The following is a 17283-nucleotide window of genomic DNA, read 5'->3' as shown; positions in this document are numbered from 1 at the left end:
TGGAAAAGACTAGAGATGAAGTCCTGTAAAGGGACGAGTCTAGAAGCGCTGGTGACGGCGCCACTACCGCTCTCACCAAAATAATTTACCACAAACCCAGTGGTGGTGGCAACATTAAGTATCTGGGGGCAATGGAGGCGACAGAGAGGTGTGTTGGGAGCCTTGGTGGGGTCCCCAATTAGGAACAACCATAGGTGTGCCCCAGGGGGGCTGGATGGAGGATTCCAGAGCTGGCACCAGTTGGGAATCAGGAGAGTGGGAGATTTATTTATAGACTGGACGTTTGGGAGCGCTGGAGGAAAAGTATAAGCTGCCCCGGGGAAATTTCTTTAGGTATATGCAGGTGAGGGCATTCACAAGACAACAGGTGAGGGAATTTCCGCTGCTCCCGACACGGGGGATCCAGGATAGAGTGCTTTCGGGGGTGTGGGTCGGGGAGGGCAAGGTGTCAGAGATATACCGGGAGATAGAGAAGAGGGGGAGGAGCTGGTGGGCGAACTGAAAGGAAAATGGGAAGAAGAGCTCGGGGAGGAGATTGAGGAGGGTTTGTGGGTTGATGCCCTAAGCAGGATAAATTCCTCTTCCTCGTGTGCCAGGCTTAGCCTGATCCAATTTAAGGTGCTGCATAGAGCACACATAACGGGAGCAAGGTTGAGCAGGTTCTTCGGAGTGGAGGACAAGTGTGGGAGGTGCGGCGGAAGCCCGGCAAACCACACACACATGTTTTGGTTGTGCCCGGCACTGGAGGGGAGTGACGGGAGTGATCTCGAAGGTGGTGAAGGTCCGGGTCAAACCAGGCTGGGGGTTAGCTTTATTTGGAGTTGCGGATGAGCCGGGAGTGCAGGAGGCGAAAGAGGCCGATGTCGTGGCCTTTGCGTCCCTAGTAGCCCGGCGTAGGATTTTACTCATGTGGAAGGAAGCGAAACCCCCCGGACTGGAGGCCTGGATAAACGATATGGCGGGGTTCATAAAACTGGAGCAGATTAAGTTTGCACTGAGAGGATCGGCTCAAGGGTTCACCAGGCGGTGGCAACCGTTCCTCGACTACCTAGCGGAACGTTAGAGGGAAGATAGATGACCAGCAGCAGCAACCCGGGGGGGGGGGGTGTAAGATGGTAAGATGTTTGGGTTCTTGGGGGGGGGGGGGGGGGGGGGGGATTTCACTTTATGTTATTTGGTTAGTTTACCATGTTAGTTAGTTACTGAATGTTAGATTGCAGTTATCATGTTACTTGTACTTTTAATTTCTCTTTTTTGATTTGTAAGGGGGAAAAAATTGTGATTGAAAAACTTTAATAAAATATATCTTTAAAAAAAATTTAAAAAAAATTCTGTAGGGACAATGCTGCAATTTTAAGGCTATTCACTAGGGCTAATGATGAGGGAACAAAGAACAAAAGAAAAGTACAGCACAGGAACAGGCCCTTCGGCCCACCAAGACCGTGCCGACCATGCTGCCCGACTAAACTACAATCTTCTACATTTCCTGGGTCCGTATCCCTCTATTCCCATCCTATTCATGTATTTGTCAAGATGCCCCTTAAATGTCACTATCGTCCCTGCTTCCACCACCTCCTCCGGCAGCGAATTCCAGGCACCCACTACCCTCTGTGTTTTAAAAAAAAAAAAAAACTTGCCACGTACATCTACTCTAAACCTTGCCCCTCGCACCTTAAACCTATGCCCCCTAGTAATTTACCCCTCTACCCTGGGGAAAAGCCTCTGACTATCCACTCTGTCTATGTCCCTCATAATTTTGTGGACCTCTATCAGGCCGCCCCTCAACCTCCGTTGTTCCAGTGAGAACAAACCGAGTTTATTCAACCGCTCCTCATAGCTAATGCCCTCCATACCAGGCAACATCCTGGTAAATCTCTCTAAAGCCTCCACATCCTTCTGGTAGTGTGGCGACCAGAATTGAACACTATACTCCAAGTGTGGCCTAACTAAGGTTCTATACAGCTGCAACATGACTTGCCAATTCTTACACTCAATGTCCCAGCCAATGATGGCAAGCATGCCGTTTGCCTTCTTGACTACCTTCTCCACCTGTGTTGCCCCTTTCCGTGACCTGTGGACCTGTACACCTAGATCTCTCTGACTTTCAATACTCTTGAGGGTTCTACCATTCACTGTATATTCCCTACCTGCATTAGATCTTCCAAAATGCACTACCTCACTTTTGTCCGGATTAAACTCCATCTGCCATCTCTCCGCCCAAGTCTCCAAACGATCTAAATCCTGCTGTATCCTCTGACAGTCCTCATTGCTATCCGCATTTCCACCAACCGTTGTGTCGTCTGCAAACTTACTAATCAGACCAGTTACATTTTCCTCCAAATCATTTATATATACTACGAACTGCAACGGTCCCAGCACTGATCCCTGCGGAACACCACTAGTCACAGCCCTCCAATTAGAAAAGCACCCTTCCATTGCTACTCTTTGTCTTCTATAACCTAGCCAGTTCTGTATCTACCTTGCCAGCTTACCCCTGATCCGGTGTGACTTCACCTTTTGTACCAGTCTACCATGAGGGACCTTGTCAAAGGCTTTACTGAAGTCCATTTGGACAACATCCACTGCCCTACCTGCATCAATCATCTTTGTGACCTCTTCGAAAAACTCTATCAAGTTAGTGAGACACGACCTCCCCTTCACAAAACCATGCTGCCTCTCACTAATGTGTCCATTTGCTTCCAAATGGGAGTAGATCCTGTCTCGAAGAATTCTCTCCAGTAATTTCCCTACCACTGACGTCAGGCTCACGGGCCTGTAGTTCCCTGGATTATTATATATTTTTTTTCATTATCCTTGCTACCCTTCTTAAACAAAGGAACAACATTGGCTATTCTCCAGTCCTCCGGGACATCACCTCAGGACAGTGGGGATCCAAAGATTTCTGTCAAGGCCTCAGCAATTTCCTCTCTAGCCTCCTTCAGTATTCTGGGGTAGATCCCATCAGGCCCTGGGGACTTATCTACCTCAATATTTTTCACGACGCCCAACACCTCGTCTTTTTGGATCTCAATGTGACCCAGGCTATCTACACACCCTTCTCCAGACTCAACATCCACCAATTCCTTCTCTTTGGTGAATACTGATGCAAAGTATTCATTTAGTACCTCACCCATTTCATCTGGCTCCACACATAGATTCCTTTGCCTATCCTTCAGTGGGCCAATCCTTTCCCTGGCTACCCTCTTGCTTTTTATGTATGTGTAAAAAGCCTGGGATTTTCCTTAACCCTATTTGCCAATGACTTTTCGTGACATCTTGTAGCCCTCCTGACTTAAGTTCCTTCCTTCCTTGTATTCCACACAGGCTTTGTCGGTTCCCAGCCTTCTAGCCCTGACAAATGGGTCCTTTTTCTTTTTGACGAGGCCTACAATATATCTCGTTATCCATTTGCTGTATTTATCCTCCTTCCTCACAGGAACATGCCGGTCCTGAATTCCTTTCAACTGACACTTGAAAGCCTCCCACATGTCAGATGTTGATTTGCCCTCAAACATCCGCCCCCAATCTAGGTTCTTCAGTTCCTGCCTAATATTGTTATAATTAGCCTTCCCCCCCAATTTAGCACATTCGTACATTGTGGTCACTGTTCTCGAAATGCTCCCCTACTGAAACTTCTACCACCTGGCCGGGCTCATCCCTAATACCAGGTCCAGTGCAGCTCCTTCCCTAGTTGGACTGTGTACATATTGTTTTAAGAAGCCCCTCCTGGATGCTCCTTACAAACTCTGCCCCGTCTTAAGTGCTGAATTTGGTGCATTTGAGTGCTATAGTGAGAGTTTGGTGACTGAGGGAGTGCTGAATTTGGTGCATTTGAGTGCTATAGTGAGAGTCTGGTGACTGAGGGAGTTAGGTGAGGAGGGTGTAAGGTGCTCCTTTCATTTTGTTTCCTATATTTCCGCAAAGAGCGAGAAGGGAGCTCGGAGTTTACAGAGAGTGCAGCTGACTGGGAGCAGAGTCGGAGAGCGGAGGTCTAGTTGGTCCACAGGGCAGCTATATTCTGTAAGGTAAGGGGATGGAGGCTCGGCCAGTTGCATGCTCCTCCTGTAGGATGTGGGTGGTGAGGGATACCACCGGTGTCCCCGCTGACTATACCTGCGGGAAGTGCATCCAACTCCAGCTCCTCCGAGACCGTGTTCGGGAACTTGAGCTGGATGAACTTCGGATCATCCGGGAGGCAGAGGGGGTGATGGAGAAGAGTTACAGGGAGGTAACCACACCCAAGGTACAGGACAAGAGTAGCTGGGTTACAGTCAGGGGAAAGAAAACAAACAGGCAGACCGTGCAGGGATCCCTCATGGCCGTTCCTCTTCAAAACAAGTATACCGTTTTGGATGTTGTTGGGGGGGGCGGGGGGTGACCTATCTGGAGAAGGCCCTAGCGACCAGGTCTCTGGCACTGAGTCTGGCTCTGGGGCTCAGAAGGGAAGGAGGATAGAAAAGCAATAGTAGTAGGAGATTCAATGGTTAGGGGAATAGATAGGAGATTCTGTGGTCGCGTGCGAGACTCCCGGAAGGTATGTTGCCTCCCGGGTGCCAGGGCCAGGGATGTCTCGGATCGTGTCTTCAGGATCCTTGAGGGGGAGGGGGAGCAGCCAGAAGTTGTGGTGCACATTGGTACCAACGACGTAGGTAGGAAAAGGGGTGTGGAGGTAATAAACTAGTTTAGGGAGTTAGGCTTGAAGTTAAAAGCCAGGACAGACCGAGTTGTTATCTCTGGTTTGTTGCCGGTGCCACGTGATAGCGAGGCTAGGAATAGGGAGAGAGTGCAGTTGAACACGTGGCTGCAGGAATGGTGTAGGAGGGAGGGCTTCAGGTATTTGGATAATTGGAGCGCATTCTGGGGAAGGTGGGACCTGTACAAGCAGGACGGGTTGCAGCTGAACCAGAGGGGCACCAATATCCTGGGAGGGAGGTTTTCTAGTACTCTTCGGGGGGGTTTAAACTAATTTGGCAGGGGAATGGGAACCGGATATGTAGTCCAGCAACTAAGGTAGCCGATATTCAGGACGCCAAAGCGTGTAATGAGGCAGTGGGGAAGGGAACACTTGACAAAGGAGAGTACTTGCAGGCACGGAGCTGGGTTGAAGTGTGTATACTTCAATGCAAGAAGCATCAGGAATAAGGTGGGTGAACTTAAGGCATGGATCGGTACTTGGGACTACGATGTGCTGGCCATCACGGAAACTTGGATAGAAGAGGGGCAGAAATGGTTGTTGGAGGTCCCTGGTTATAGATGTTTCAATAAGATTAGGGAGGGTGATAAAAGAGGTGGGGGGGGGGGTGGCATTGTTAATTAGAGATAGTATAACAGCTGCAGAAAGGCAGTTCGAGGAGTATCTGCCGACTGAGGTAGTATGGGTTGAAGTCAGAAATAGGAAAGGAGCAGTCACCTTGTTAGGAGTTTTCTATAGGCCCCCCAATAGTAGCAGAGACGTGGAGGAACAGATTGGGAAACCGATTTTGGAAAGGTGCAGAAGTCATAGGGTAGTAGTCATGGGCGACTTTAACTTCCCAAATATTGAGTGGAAACTCTTTAGATCAAATAGTTTGGATGGGGTGGTGTTTGTGCAGTGTGTCCAGGAAGCTTTTCTCACACAGTATGTAGATTGTCTGACCAGAGGGGAGGCCATATTGGATTTGGTACTTGGTAATGAACCAGGCAAGTGATAGATTTGTTATTGGGGGAGCATTTTGGAGATAGTGACCACAATTCTGTGACTTTCACTTTAGTAATGGAGAGGGATAGGTGCGTGCAACAGGGCAAGGTTTACAATTGGGGGAAGGGTAAATACGATGTTGTCAGACAAGAATTGAAGTGCATAAGTTAGGAACATAGGCTGTCAGGGAAGGACACAAGTGAAATGTGGAACTTGTTCAAGGAACAGGTACTACGTGTCCTTGATATGTATGTCCCTGTCAGGCAGGGAAGAGATGGTTGAGTGAGGGAACCACGGTTGACAAGAGAGGTTGAATGTCTTGTTAAGAGGAAGAAGGAGACTTGTTTAAGGCTGAGGAAACGAGGTTCAGCCAGGGCGCTGGAGGGATATAACATAGCCAGAAGGGAACTGAAGAAAGAGATTAGGAGAGCTAAGAGAGGGCATGAACAATCTTTGGCGAGTAGGATCAAGGAAAACCCCAAGGCCTTTTACACATGTGAGAAATATGAGAATGACTAGAGCGAGGGTAGGTCCGATCAAGGACAGTAGCGGGAGATTGTGTATTGAGTCTGAAGAGGTAGGAGAGGTCTTGAACGAGTACTTTTCTTCTGTATTTACAAATGAGATGGGCCATATTGTTGGAGAGGACAGTGTGAAACAGATTGGTAAGCTCGAGGAAATACTTGTTAGGAAGAAGATGTGTTGGGCATTTTGAAAAACTTGAGGATAGACAAGTCCCCCGGGCCTGACGGGATATATCCAAGGATTCTATGGGAAGCAAGAGATGAAATTGCAGAGCCGTTGGCAATGATTTTTTCGTCCTCACTGTCCACAGGGGTGGTACCAGGGGATTGGAGAGTGGTGAATGTCGTGCCCCTGTTCAAAAAAGGGGCAAGGGATAACCCTGGGAATTACAGGCCAGTTAGTTTTACTTTGGTGGTAGACAAAGTAATGGAAAGGGTACTGAAGGATAGGATTTCTGAGCATTTGGAAAGACACTGCTTGATTAGGGATAGTCAGCACGGATTTATGAGGGGTAGGTCTTGCCTTACAAGTCTTATTGAATTCTTCGAGGAAGTGACCAAGCATGTGGATGAAGGCAAAGCTGTGGATGTAGTGTACATGGATTTTAGTAAGGCATTTGATAAGGTTCCCCATGGTAGGCTTATGCAGAAAGTAAGGAGGCATGGGATAGTGGGAAATTTGGCCAGTTGGATAACGAACTGGCTAACCGATAGAAGTCAGAGAAGTGGTGGATGGCAAATATTCAGCTTGGATCCCAGTTACCAGTGGCGTACCGCAGGGATCAGTTCTGGGTCCTCTGCTGTTTGTGATTTTCATTAATGACTTGGATGAGGGAGTTGAAGGGTGGGGCAGTAAATTTGCAGACGATACGAAGATTGGTGGAGTTGTGGATAGTGAGGAGGGCTGTTGTCGGCTGCAAAGAGACATAGATGGGATGCAGAGCTGGGCTGAGAAGTGGCAGATGGAGTTTAACCCTGAAAAGTGTGAGGTTGTCCATTTTGGAAGGACAAATAGGAATGCGGAATACAGGGTTAACGGTAGAGTTCTTGGCAATGTGGAGGAGCAGAGAGATCTTCGGGTCTATGTTCATACATCTTTGAAAGTTGCCACTCAAGTGAATAGTGCTGTGAAGAAGGCCTTTGGTGTGCTAGCGTTCATTAACAGAGGGATTGAATTCAAGAGCCGAGAGGTGATGATGCAGCTGTACAAAACTTTGGTAAGGCCACATTTGGAGTACTGTGTACAGTTCTGGTCGCCTCATTTTAGGAAGGATATGGAAGCTTTGGAAAAGGTGCAAAGAAGATTTTCCAGGATGTTGCCTGGAATGGAGAGTAGGTCTTACGAGGAAAGGTTGAGGGTGCTAGGCCTTTTCTCATTAGAACGGAGAAGAATGAGGGGCGACTTGATAGAGGTTTATAAGATGATCAGGGGAGTAAATAAGAGTAGACAGTCAGAGACTTTTTCCCCAGGTGGAACAAAGCGTTACAAGGGGACATAAATTTAAGGTGACTGGTGGAAGATCTAGGGGGGATGTCAGAGGTAGTTTCTTTAACCAGAGAGTAGTGGGGGCATGGAATGCACTGCCTGTGGAAGTAGTTGAGTCGGAAACATAAGAACTAGGAACAGGAGTAGGCCATCTGGCCCCTCGAGCCTGCTCCGCCATTTAATGAGATCATGGCTGATCTTTGTGGACTCAGCTCCACTCTCCGACCCGTACACCATATCCCCGAATCCCTTTATTCTTTAGAAAGGCATCTATCTTTTTCTTAAAAATGTTTAAAGAAGGAGCCTCAACTGCTTCACTGGGCAAGGAATTCCAGAGATTCACAACCCTTTGGGTGAAGAAGTTCCTCCTACACTCCGTCCTAAATCTACCTCCCCTTATTTTGAGGCTATGCCCCCTAGTTCTGCTTTCCCCGACCAGTGGAAACAATCTGCCCGCATCTATCCTATCTATTCCCTTCATAATTCTATATGCCTCAATAAGATCCCCCCGCATCCTTCTAAACTCCAATGAGTACAGTCCCAGTCTACTCAACCTCTCGTCATAATCTAATCCCCTCAACTCTGGGATCAACGTAGTAAATCTCCTCTGCACTCCCTCCCGTGCCAATATGTCCTTTCTCAGGTAAGGAGACCAAAACTGAACACCATACACTAGATGCGGCCTCACCAACACCCTATACAATTGCAGCATAACCTCACTAGTCTTGAACTCCATCCCTCTAGCAATGAAAGACAAAACTCGATTAGCCTTCTTAATAACCTGTTGCACCTGCACACCAACATTTTGCGACTCGTGCACCAGCACACCCAGGTCCCTCTGCACAGCAGCATGTTTTAACATCTTACCGTTTAAATAATAATCCATTCTGCTGTTATTCCTCCCAAAATGGATAGCCTCACACTTGGCAACATTGAATTCCATCTGCCAGACCCTAGCCCATTCACCTAACCTATCCAAATCCTTCTGCAGACTTCCAGTATCCCCTGCCCTTTTTGCTTTACCGCTCATCTTAGTGTCGTCTGCAAACTTTGACACATTGCACTTGGTCCCCAACTCCAAATCGTCTATGTAAATTGTGAACAACTGCGGACCCAACACTGATCCTTGAGGGACCCCACTAGTTACAGGTTGCCAACCAGAGAAACACCCATTTATCCCCACTCTCTGCCTTCTGTTAGTTAACCAATCCTCTACCCATGCTACCACTTTACCCTCAATGCCATGCATCTTTAGTTTATGCAGCAACCTTTTGTGTGGCACCTTGTCAAAAGCTTTCTGGAAATCCAGATATACCACATCCATTGGCTCCCTGTTATCTACTGCACTGGTAACGTCCTCACAAAATTCTACCAAATTAGTCAGACACAACCTACCCTTTGTGAACCCATGCTGTGTCTGCCCAATGGGACAATTTCCCTCCAGGTGTCCCGCTATTTCCTCCTTAATGATAGATTCCAGCATTTTCCCTACAACCAAAGTTAAGCTTACCGGCCTATAATTACCTGCTTTCTGCCGACCTTTTTTAAACAGGTGTCACGTTTGCTACTTTCCAATCCTCTGGGACCACCCTAGAGTCTAGTGAATTTTGATAAATTATCACTAGTGCGTTTACAATTTCCCTAGCCATCTCTTTTAACACTCTGGGATGCATCCCATCAGGGCCAGGAGACTTGTCTACCTTTAGCCCCATTAGCTTGCCCAATACTGCCTCCTTAGTGATTATAATCATCTCAAGGTCCTCACCTATCATATCCTTATTTCCATTAGTCACTGGCATGTTATTTGTGTCTTCCACTGTGAAGACTGACCCAAAATACCTGTTCAGCTCCTCAGCCATTTCCCCGTCTCCCATTATGAAATCTCCCTTCTCATCTTCCAAAGGACCAATATTTACCTTAGCCACTCTTTTTTTGTCTTGTATATTTGTACTATCTGCTTTTATGTTCTGAGCCAGTTTACTTTCATAGTCTACCTTACCCTTCTTTATGGCTTTTTTAGTAGCTTTCTGTTGTCCCTTAAAGACTTCCCAGTCCTCTAGTCTCCCACTAATTTTTGCCTCTTTGTATGTTTTTTCCTTCAATTTGATACTCTCCCTCACCTCCTTAGATATCCACGGTCGATTTTTCCCCTTTCTACCGTCTTTCTTTTTTGTCGGTATGAACCTTTTCTGAACACTGTGAAAGATCGCTCAGAAGGTTCTCCACTGTTCCTCAACTGCTTCACCATGAAGTCTTTGCTCCCAGTCTACCTTAGCTAGTTCTTCTCTCATCCCATTGTAACCGCCTTTGTTTAAGCACAAAACACTAGTGTTTGATTTTATCTTATCATCCTCCAACTGTATTTTAAATTCCACCATATTGTGGTCGCTCCTTCCAAGAGGATCCCGAACTATGAGATCATTAATCAATCCTGCCTCATTACACAGGACCAGATCTAGGACCACTTGTTCCCTTGTAGGTTCCATTACATACTGTTCCAGGAAATTATCCCGGGCACATTCTATAAACTCCTCCTCAAGGCTGCCTTTACCAACCTGGTTAAACCAATCGATATGCAGATTAAAATCTCCCATGATAACCGCTGTACCATTTCTACATGCATCCGTTATTTCTTTGCTTATTGCCTGCCCTACCATCCTGTTACTAATTGGTGGCCTATAGACTACTCCTATCAGTGACCTTTTGGCCTTACTATTCCGGATTTCCACCCAAATTGATTCAACCTTGTCCTCCATAGCACCAATATCATCCCTTACTATTGCCCGGATGCCATCCTTAAACAACAAAGCTACACCACCGCCCCTGCCGTCCATTCTATCCTTTCGTATAGTCTGATACCCTTGGATATTTAACTCCCAGTCGTGACCATCTTTTAACTATGTTTCAGTAATGGCCACTAAATCATAGTCATTCACGATGATTTGCGCCATCGACTCATTTACCTTATTTCGTATACTACGAGCATTCAGGTAAAGTACACTTATGCTGTTTTTTATGTCTTTGTTATGAATCCTAACACCTTGATCAGTAATTTTTCGCAATTTATTTTTCCTCTTACCCTTTCTCCTAATTTTCCTTGTCTTTGAACCCATATCTCTACATAATAACCTGTCACGTAACCTGCTGCCTTGATCTCCATTAACCATTATACTGTCCATAGCTTTACACTTCCCTTCCCCCCCCAACTTGCTAGTTTAAAGTCCTTGTGACCAACCTATTTATCCTATTCGCTAGAACACTGGTCCCAGAATGGTTCAGGTGAAGACCGTCCCAACGGTACAGGTCCCTCCTGCCCCAGTACTGATGCCAATGCCCCATGAAATGGAATCCCTCTTTCCTGCACCACTCCTTTAGCCACGTGTTAACTTCTCTAATTTTCTCAACCCTATGCTAATTGGCACGTGGCTCGGGTAGTAATCCAGAGATTATAACCCTGGAGGACCTGCTCTTTAATTTAGTCCCTAGTGTTTGATAATCCCCAAACAGGTCCTCTTTCCTAGTCTTACCTATGTTGTTAGTCCCAATGTGGACCACAAAAACTGGATCCTCCCCCTCCCTCTCCAAAATCCTTTCAAGCCGATCAGAGATGTCCCTCACCCTGGCACCGGGCAGGCAACATACCATGTGGGACTCTCGATCTGGTTTACAAAGGATGCCATCAATCCCCCTAATTATAGAATCCCCTACAACTACCACTTGTCTTTTTGCTCCCCTCCTCTTGAATGGCTTCCTGTACCACGGTGCAGTGGTCAGTCAATGCATCCTCCCTACAGCCCTCTTCCTCATCCACACAGGGAGCAAGTACCTCATACCTGTTGGACAAGGGCTGAGGCTCCTCCACTCCTAAACTCAGGATCCCCCTACCTGCCTCCCTTGCAGTCACACCACTCTGTCCCTGATCACTGTCCGAATTAATAGTACTTATTCTACCGGGTGTGACTGCCTCCTGAAACAAAGCGTCCAGGTAATTTTCCCCCTCCCTGATGTGCCGCAGTGTGTGCAGCTCGGTCTCCAGCTCATCGATTCTGAGCCGAAGTTCCTCAAGCAGCCAACACTTGCTGCAGATGTGGTCACTGACGGTCTCAATGGGATCCACCAGTTCCATCATCATACAGCAACAGCACATCACCTGTCCAGCCATATTCAACTAGTTAATTAATTTAAGAAAATTTTTTAAAACATTTTTTTTGATATAACCTCAAAGATAAACCCGAACACCAACAAAAACACAGCCCTCTCTGGCCACTCACCCGAACTCAGTCACTCATCTAAACTCAGATGCACTCTGTTCCAATCAGCACTCCGTGACTAAAGGCACTCCTGCCACACCTTTTGTGCACTCACCTCTCCCAGCGCTGTCCCGGCTCTCTCCTCCCGCGCTTTTTAAATCTCCCGGCTCTCTCCTCCGGCGCTGTTTTCGCTGTCCTAGCTCTCTCTGCTCCCGCGCTGTTTTCGCTGTCCTAGCTCTCTCTGCTCCCGCGCTGTTTTCGCTGTCCCGGCTCTCTCCTCCGGCGCTGTTTTCGCTGTACCGGCTCTCTCTGCTCCCGCGCTGTTTTCGCTGTCCTGGCTCTCTCCTCCCGCGCTTTTTAAATCTCCCGGCTCTCTCCTCCGGCGCTGTTTTCGCTGTCCCGACTCTCTCTGCTCCCGCGCTGTTTTCGCTCATTAGGGACCTTCAAGCAGCTATTGGATAGATACATGGATTACGGTAGAATGCTATAATGTAGATTAATTTGTTCTTAAGGGCAGCACGGTAGCATTGTGGATAGCACAATTGCTTCACAGCTCCAGGGTCCCAGGTTCGATTCCGGCTTGGATCACTGTCTGTGCGGAGTCTGCACATCCTCCCTGTGTGTGCGTGGGTTTCCTCCGGGTGCTCCGGTTTCCTCCCACAGTTCAAAGATGTGCAGGTTAGGTGGATTGGCCATGATAAATTGCCCTTAGTGTCCAAAATTGCCCTTAGTGTTGGGTGAGGTTACTGGGTTATGGGGATAGGGTGGAGGTGTTGTCCTTGGGTAGGGTGCTCTTTCCAGGGGCCGGTGCAGACTCAGTGTGCCAAATGACCTCCTTCTGCACTGCAAATTCTATGATAATCTATGATTAATCTAGGACAAAGGTTCGGCTCAACATCGTGGGCCGAAGGGCCTGTTCTGTGCTATATGTTTTATGTAAGCCCCTGGCATTAAAAATCTGTCTACCTATCTGCTCCTCTATCTCCCGCTGGCTGTTGGGAGGCCTGTAGTAAACCCCCAACATTGTGACTTCACCTTTCTTATTCCTGATCTGTACCCATATAGTCTCACTGCCCTCTGAGGTGTCCTCCCGCAGTACAGCTGTGATATTCTCCCTAACCAGTAGTACAACTGCGCCACGACTTTTACATCCCCCTCAATTCTGCCTGAAACATCTAAATCCTGGAACCTTTAGCTGTCAAACCTGTTCTTCCCTCAACCAGGTCTCTGTAATGGCAACAACATCATAGTTCCAAGTACTAATCCAAGCTTTAAGTTCATCTGCCTTACCCGTAATACTTCTTGCATTAAAACATATATACTTCAGGCAACCAGACCCGCTGTGTTCAGCAACCTCTCCCTGTCTGCTCTGCCTCAAAGCCATACTGGCCCTATTCCCTAGTTCTCCCTCAATGCTTTCACCTTCTGACCTATTGCTCCGGTGCCCACCCCCCTGCCATACAAGTTTAAACCCTCCCGTGTGACACAAGCAAACCTCACGGCCAGGATAACTATGCCTCTCCAGTTTAGATGTAACCTGTCCTTCTTGTACAGGTCACACCTGCCCCGGAAGAGCTCCCAGTGGTCCAGTAACGGAAACCCTCCCTCCCACACCAGCTGTTTAGCCACATGTTTAGCTGCTCTATCTTCCTATTTCTAGCCTCACTTGCACAAGGCACAGGGAGTAATTTCGAAATTACAACCCTAGAGGTCCTGTCTTTTAACTTTCTGTCTAGCTCGCTGAACTCCTGCTGTAGGATCTCCTGCCCCTTCCTGCCTATGTCGTTAGTACCAATATGTACAACGACCTGTGCCTGTTTGCCCTCTCCCTTCAGCATGCCCGCTATCCGTTCGGAGACATCCTGGACCCTGGCACCAGGGAGGCAACATACCATCCTGGAGTCTCTTTCATGTCCACAGAAGCGCCTATCTGTGCCCCTGACTATAGAGTCCCCTATGACTATTGCTCTTCTGTGCTTTGACCCTCCCTTCTGAACATCTGAGCCAGCCGTGGTGCCACTGCTCTGACTGCTGCTGTTTTCCCCTGATGGGCTATCCCCCCCGACAGTATCCAAAGGGGTATACCTGTTTGAGAGGGGGACAACCACAGGGGATTCCTGCACTGATTGTCTGCCCTTTCTGGTGGTCACCCATTTCTCTGCCTGCACTGTGGGTTCTTTCTGTGAATAATTCACAGAAAACTGGGACTGTGCGAATGTCAATGTTTAGAGCATTATTCAAAGTGGGGAGGGGGGCTGGGGCAGTGGAGTTAAACTACTCTAGTTCTGACTATAGGTCATTGAGCTGAAACTGTTCTTTCCACAGATGCTGCCTGACCTGCTGAGTATCTTCTGTTTTTATTTTAAATATGTTCAGTGGTTTAGTTTGTTACAATGAGTCTGGTGTGACTAATATCTTAAATGTTTTCTGAAGTGATGAGAGATTCTATTAGTTTCGGTTAACAATGCGCAGATGAGGTTACATTTTAAGTGAATGGTAGTTGGCCTCTGGAGACCCTCTGTACATTGAGCTGGAGAAAATGTCTGAAACGTGCTCAAGTTATAAATGTTAATTCAAACGGATCATGGTTCCAAACTGTAACAGATGTGAAGAGCTTCTTCACATGGAGAGCAACGAGTGCTAGGAAAACACATCCAGATGTAATTTTTAATTGGAATATGCCAACTATTGGCTAGTTCTTGATAAAGGAATCCCAACTGAGGCTGCCAGCAACAAACATTTATATAGTGCCATCAATGCAATAAGTGTCGCAAGGCTCTTCTCTGGGAGTGCTACCAAACAAATTTGACACCGAGACACTAAGGAGTTACTGGAGCCGGATGAGCAAAAGCTTGATCAAAGATGCATTTTAAGGAGCATCTTGGAAGAAAGCATCGCAGAGGAGGGGATGGATTTAGGACCCAGCCGCTAAAAATATGGCTGGCGGTGGCGGAGTGATTAAAATGGGGGTGTATGCAAGCAGCCTGAATTAGAGGGATGTATGGTGGGTATAGTGGAATTGGAAGGAAAGGGATTTAACATTTGAGCTATTGCCTAACAAACAGCCATGTATTTCAGCAATCGTGGAAGTGTTGGATGAACAGGACGTTTTCTGCCCGTTTCTTGGCTTACAGAGTGTTTGGATATCCTTAACTTTATGGAGGGTGGAGGTTGGGATGTTGGCTAGGCGTGTGTTAAAGTAGTCAAGTCTAGACATAACAAAAGGCATGGATGAGGGTTTCAGCAGCTGGTGATAGACAAGAATGGAGTCAGATGTTATTGCAGATGTTGAAATAGGTGGTCTGAGTGGATTTGTGGTTGGAAGCTTATCTCTGTCTTAAGTACCATACCAAGATTGTGCACTGTCTGATTTGGCCTCTGACTGTTGTCCAGGAGATGGATTGTTCTAGTAGCAAGGGAACAGAGTCTGTGATCCCTTTGTTATTATCCATAAATGTTATTTCCAGAAATTGGGGGACCCTGGTTGATCTCCCCTAAATACCTTATCCCCCAGTCCCTTTCTTAAGGTTGTGTCACAAAAGGTGAAATATTTGTCCATTGATACTTTCTATCTCTGAATTAATATTTTCCGTTTTATATTATTTGTTTTGTCATTCCAAACTTCTTAGTAAGATTTTTAAATTGATGGAAAACAAGATCTGTCTCATGGATAAGTCAACAGTGGATGAAAGTTTCCTTCCTAACATTCTTTTAATGGGATATAATATTTAGTTGAATATTAATTTTATTTTAGGATATCCTATCTGTTCCTGGCACTGTGGATGGTGTTGCTAATGGCGATGGTGCACAAGAAGGAGGAAGAAAACCTTCAGAAAATAAGGATGAATTAGTGAGATTTGGATGGATCAAGGGTGTGCTGGTAAGGAAATGCTGCTGGATCTACATCATGCTTATTTGTATCAATGTTAAAATAAAAAGAAAAGTTGCACTGTATTCCAAATAATTTGTTATTTTTAAATTTTAAAGTGGGAATAGTTAAATTGGACAGCTTTATTTTGTGTTATTTTTAATCTGCGAGCTCCGTTTTAAAACACTTACTAAAGTGAGGGTTTTGTGTATTTGTATCTTTGGAAAAATGGTACAATTGCAACAGGAGTCTGATATGCTTGCGAAACTCAGAACACAATGTCTGACAGTAGATATGATTCTGTAATTGGACAACTTTTGCTAAATAATCTTTGGTGTGCTAAAAATTACACTGTGAACCACTTAGATTGTCAGTCAGGCTCTGTGTCATTTGCGTGTACTGGAAGTGATGTATATTAATATACCGGGCTCTGTTCTTTGCAGATGGAAAGAACCAGTATAAATGCTGCATGTTTCAGCTAAGCACAATAAGTGCTAGCCATTTGCTAGTTCATTACTTAGGGCAATGCCATGACCACCAATCGGAGTCCAGTTGCCTGGTTTAAATTTTTAAACATTGCTTGGTAGTTAGCTGTCAGTCACCATTAAACTGGTACATTCGCCATGGCAACGCCTCTACCAATCAGAGTCCACCTGCCAACCTATCCGCACTCTTGCCTCAATGGTATAACATTTTTGATTTCCCTGATTTTGATATTCTTGCGTTTGCCCTGGCAAATTCAAGACAACAAGCTTTGATGAAATGTATTTTTTCAGCAATGTCAAGTTCCGTAGTACCAAACGACAGTCTGATTGACCAATCCCTCCAGAGTTCCATTCTTCTTTCCTGCGGGCTAAGGTTCAGTCATGAGCCTGAATTTACGTTGGCAGTTTGCATTGCTAAACTGAAATGGTGGTGTTTTTCCCATTCATTCGTGGGATTTAGGCTTCGCTTCTAGGCCAGCATTTATTGCCCATCCCTAAAAGCCCTTGAGAAGGTGGTGAGTTGCTGCCTTGAACCGCTGCAGACCATGAGGTGTGGGTACACCCACAGTGCTTTCAGGGAGGGCATTCCAGGATTTTGACTCCGTGACTGAAGGAATGGCAATATATTTCTCAGGATGGTGGGTGGCTTGGAGGGGAACTTCCAGGTGGTGGTGTTCCTCTGTGTCTGCTGCCCTTGTCCTTCTAGCTGGTAGCAGCAATGAGTTTGGAAGGTGCTGAGAAGTGCTGGTGAGTTCCCACAATGCACCTTTTAGACGGTGCACACTGTGCATTGGTGGTGGAGAGAATGAATGTTTGTAGATGGAGTAGCAATCGGGAGGCTGCTTTGTGCTGGATGGTGTAAAGCTTCTTTAATGTTGGAGCCCCACTTATCCAGGCAAGTAGAGAGTATTCAATGTGTCTTGTAGATTGTGGACAGGTTTTGGGGAGCCTGCCTTTGTAGCCACAGTATTTATGTTCAGTTTCTGGCCAATG

General features: G+C 46.5%; 1 protein-coding gene across 6 annotated transcripts in view; it reads left to right on the top strand.

Moving 5' to 3' along the window:
- The window catches only part of slc12a1 (solute carrier family 12 member 1), a 180336-nt gene that overhangs the window by 24699 nt on the left and 138354 nt on the right, over nt 1-17283 (top strand). For all 6 annotated transcript variants that reach the window (XM_072493016.1, XM_072493015.1, XM_072493012.1 and 3 more), the window contains exon 2: nt 15692-15817. In XM_072493016.1, the coding sequence (XP_072349117.1) occupies nt 15692-15817 (126 nt within the window). The remainder of the gene's footprint in view (nt 1-15691; nt 15818-17283) is intronic.

The sequence above is a fragment of the Scyliorhinus torazame genome, chromosome 30, assembly GCF_047496885.1.
Source record: "Scyliorhinus torazame isolate Kashiwa2021f chromosome 30, sScyTor2.1, whole genome shotgun sequence".
NCBI lineage: Eukaryota > Metazoa > Chordata > Chondrichthyes > Carcharhiniformes > Scyliorhinidae > Scyliorhinus > Scyliorhinus torazame.
This window is presented reverse-complemented; position numbering and strand designations above follow the sequence as displayed.